The 4109-nt window shown below is 32.2% G+C and overlaps 1 protein-coding gene across 1 annotated transcript in view; it reads left to right on the plus strand.

Moving 5' to 3' along the window:
- Positions 1–217: 217 nt before the first annotated feature.
- Rab3GAP1 (RAB3 GTPase activating protein subunit 1) overlaps positions 218–4109 on the plus strand; it is a 33290-nt gene continuing 29398 nt past the window's right edge. The window contains exons 1-2 of the mRNA XM_028178301.2: positions 218–2017; positions 2581–2765. Of these exons, the coding sequence (XP_028034102.2) occupies positions 764–2017; positions 2581–2765 (1439 nt within the window). The 5' untranslated portion in view covers positions 218–763. The remainder of the gene's footprint in view (positions 2018–2580; positions 2766–4109) is intronic.

Here is a 4109-nt window from a genome sequence, read left to right on the forward strand (position 1 = left end):
TAGTGTAGTGACCATGTCACTTACCACTACACCAGACGGACGTTTTTATATTAGACGATTAGGCTATATGGTGTGATAGCTATGCCTTTCCAGTTGGAAAAATTGAACTATTACTATCGTACCTACTAGACTTCTACTGTCTTAAATCGTGAAAAACAAAACTAGGTTGTGTATTATCTATGACTATGAAGTTGGTAGGTTGGTACGGTACCGAGACTTTTTGGCGGGAACGCGAGGAGTGAATTTGTGTGATTTGTTTTATTTTTTCTAATTAGTGTTTCTTCAGGTTTAAATGTGTAATAATGGTGGTTTACTAACTATTTAGTATCTGTGAAAGTGTACAAATGTGGGAAAATGAAACAAAGTCGCTGAACGTAACTTCTCAGGATCTTCTAAAAAGTCCACTGAAAAAGTCTCAGTAAATGATCACCATTTTACTGAGATTATACTTCATCCCATATCATCTCATTTCATATCATTTCAAGCCATATTTCATAATAATCAACTTTATTTCATTTCATAATATCATTTTTAAAGTTAAAAAAGTTATCATTAAAGTTAAAATAAGACTTGACCAAAGGTCTAGTTACCAGGTCATAAAATCCCTTAAAAAAATTTGGTACCGAACAAAACAGAAACAGATGTTTTCATTGTTTTCTGCACAAACATTTTAATTAGACTTGTTCTAATAGAGATTTGCAGAAATTAAACTCAAATATACGACAAAACGTAGAGATAAAATATTTGAGTTGTTGATTTAGAAATGAATGAAGAAATAGATGAATACGATATTTACCACCAAGATTTTACTACCGTATCAGAATGGGAGGTATTTGTAGCACGAATAGAAGAGGTACTGATTGATTGGAGACTGTCTAAATCCACAATGGTTAAGCATTCTGTTGAAAATCATGCAAAAAAATGGTTTACAAAAAGCGAAGAAATAAGCTATCAAGGACAGAAATTTACTCTTTCTTATAATTATATGAACTGTAACAGTAAACCAGAAAGCACTGAAGAATCAAGTGATAAATCATTGTTGGTCGAAATCCAAGATGGACTTTGGGAAGCCACGACTAGGTTTATGGATGACAGTGACGAGAGCCCCTTTCCTGTGTCAAACTGGTTCGGTTTAAAACAATATTTAATGTTGTATCCTAATGTAGCACTTGTTGAAGGTAGTTTAATTAAACTGGTTATGAGTAGTTTAAACATAGCATTTGCAAATGTTGATTGTGGTGTACCTTTATTTGTTAAGATAAGAGAACACTGGCAACATACTTATTTAGGATTCTATGAAGACAATGAATATAAGATAAGCTTTGACACTATTCATTTAAAGAGGATATCCAATCAGTGCTCCCACTTGACTGGCCTCGTTGGATTATTTAAGTCAAAAATTGCTTCACCAGTGGCATTGGATGCTGTTGTTGTTTCAACAAAGTTTTCATATGAATTGAAAGATTTAGATGCTTTTGCATGGGGTCAGCGAACACAGTCAAACGAGTTTTTGTCTATAGATGGTTTTGATGTAAAGAAGTTGATTGAACTGCCATTTGGCTGTGATAAGAACCCCACAAAAAGTGTATTACTTAATGCAATATGGCCAAAATTTAGAGAATGCACAATAGTGGAATCATCTACGTTTTCAGATATCGATCCATTAATGGCACCAACCTGGACTCTAACTTTAAAGATGAGAGAAAATATAAATTTCCAATTGTCAGAATTAATAGGGAAGGTGATGGAACTCCTAGATAATTCTTATCTATTAATGGACACTCTTGGCTTGAGTAAAAGTCTAGGACTAGTTAACCCATTAAACAAGATTACAGAAGCTCCTATTACTATATCCAAATTGGTGAAGGCTGCAATGGGTCATGGTCGTCATACATCTGAATTCAAGGGGCCTATATCAGATGAACTGTTAATGCCCCTTTTATACTATATATTTCCTGATGCTGTTGAAGATGGCACTCATATTTATCCTCCTCATTTGAAAATGGAATTTAAACAGGTTTGTAAAATAAAACTTTTTAGGTTTAAGTGACATTAGCTAAATAATGGAATGGCAAAATTTTGGAAAGGTTAAATTGATTATCTTCTTAATTGAATTCAGTGGATAAAAGAAATTCAGAGCCATGATCCAGAGAACAAGATCTTGTCTCATTTAGCCTTTTGACTGGTAAGATAAATGAAAAGTGACCATAATTGTGTTTTAGTTTTATCTCTATTGCTACTCAAAATAGAACAACCCATGCATCCTTTAATCATAAGGATTTTTTTACTATCATACATTAGATGTACAAACAATTTAAAAAAATAAACATTTTTACTATTATAATTATAGCCCATGATATTGAGGAATAGTGGACTAAGAAATACATAATACTGATAAGAATTCAGATATTTGCCTAATGTATTTCTAGAAAATATTTCAACGAAACAAATGTAGATTTCCTCTTAATAGTGTTAGTTTGGACAAATTTGCAATCAGTAATATGTAATATTTAAACTGTATACAATATCAATTACAAAAAATCAGTATAATTTTTTACAAAACTCTTTTATTAATTCTAGGATGGTAATGAATCTAAGCTATGCAGCTATGTAAAGAGTAGCCCTGAAGATTGCCTCGTCTGGAGATTATCAGTAACTGCAGCGAAACTGCATGATGCTGGTGGTCTTTCATATTTAGCACATTTGTGGTATGAATTCATTCAAGAGCTGCAGTATAGGTGGGAGATGCAAATACCAGTTCCTGGGTAAGCAAGCGAATGATTATTATTCTGCATTACTAATTCTTAGTCCACAACTACATACATTAGGACTTATATATTTTTAATTTAGAAAATAACTGAATATTAAGCAATTTTTGATCCATATGATTTTTTGATTAAATTTGCACACAATAGAATGATTAATTGTGATTGAAAAACAATAACTCATACAACATAATGATAAGTCATACAATGGATTATGCTGTCACATATTTTAAATGTCTTCAAATTTATTCCTAAATTTATTACTGGTGGTAGGACCTCTTGTGAGTCCGCATGGGTAGGTACCACCACCCCGCCTATTTCGGCCATGAGCAGTAATGCGTTTCGGTTTGAAGGGTGGGGCAGCCGTTGTAACTATACTGAGATCTTAGAACTCATATCTCAAGGTGGGTGGCACATTTACGTTGTAGATGTCTTCGGGCTCCAGTAACCACTTAACACCAGGTGGGCTGTGAGCTCGTACACACATCTAAGCAATTAAAAAAAAAAACCTAGAAAAAATACAGGCTAAGTGTAGGAAAATGAGATAATTGATAGAAAAACAAAATATTAACCATTATTTTAATTCAATTTTTTCAAATCTTCATGCTTACTACAAATTTGCCAAGTTAAACATTAATGGACAATAGAATAACCCAAACGAAATTACATAAGATATAGCAGCTGTAACTGTTCAGATAGCACCATTTGGATTGTGCGCTCTTTTATTTTGGTTATAAATATATCTCTTAACTAAAATACTTTTATTACTAAATAAATATTTACAATCCTATAACGGATAACCTATACGTACTTATATTAACTGGTTTGATATCGACTCGTTCATTTCGCTCGAACCAAATCGACACTTTTTGTGCAAAGCGAGCTTACTGTTTTTTTTTATTTGCATTTTTTGATGCAACAATCATAGAAAATCCTTTTTTGTATATATTCCGACAGTATTCAAATGAATATGTCTAAAACAATCTTATTGTAGAAACCGCAAAATACCTTATTTTTTATACTATTTTTTTATTTTGTTTATATTGATTGACATAAATCCCTGTTATTAAAATAAGACCTTAGGGTCAGGTCATCTAAAAAGTATAGATTTTTGTTTGGTCTTTGTCTATACTAATATAATATTATAAAGAGGAAATATTTGTTTGTTTGTTTGTTTCGAATAGGCTCCGAAACTACTGGACCGATTTGAAAAATTCTTTTTGCATTAGAAGCCGACATTATCTCTGATGAACATAGGCTACTTTTTTAAAAAATTTTTTTATTATTTTTTTTGGTTTCATGTGTGTTTTAATGTTTCCGAAGCGAAGCGAGGGCGGGTCGCTA

The sequence above is a fragment of the Bombyx mandarina genome, chromosome 04, assembly GCF_030267445.1.
Source record: "Bombyx mandarina strain Sakado chromosome 04, ASM3026744v2".
In the NCBI taxonomy this organism is placed as follows: domain Eukaryota; kingdom Metazoa; phylum Arthropoda; class Insecta; order Lepidoptera; family Bombycidae; genus Bombyx; species Bombyx mandarina.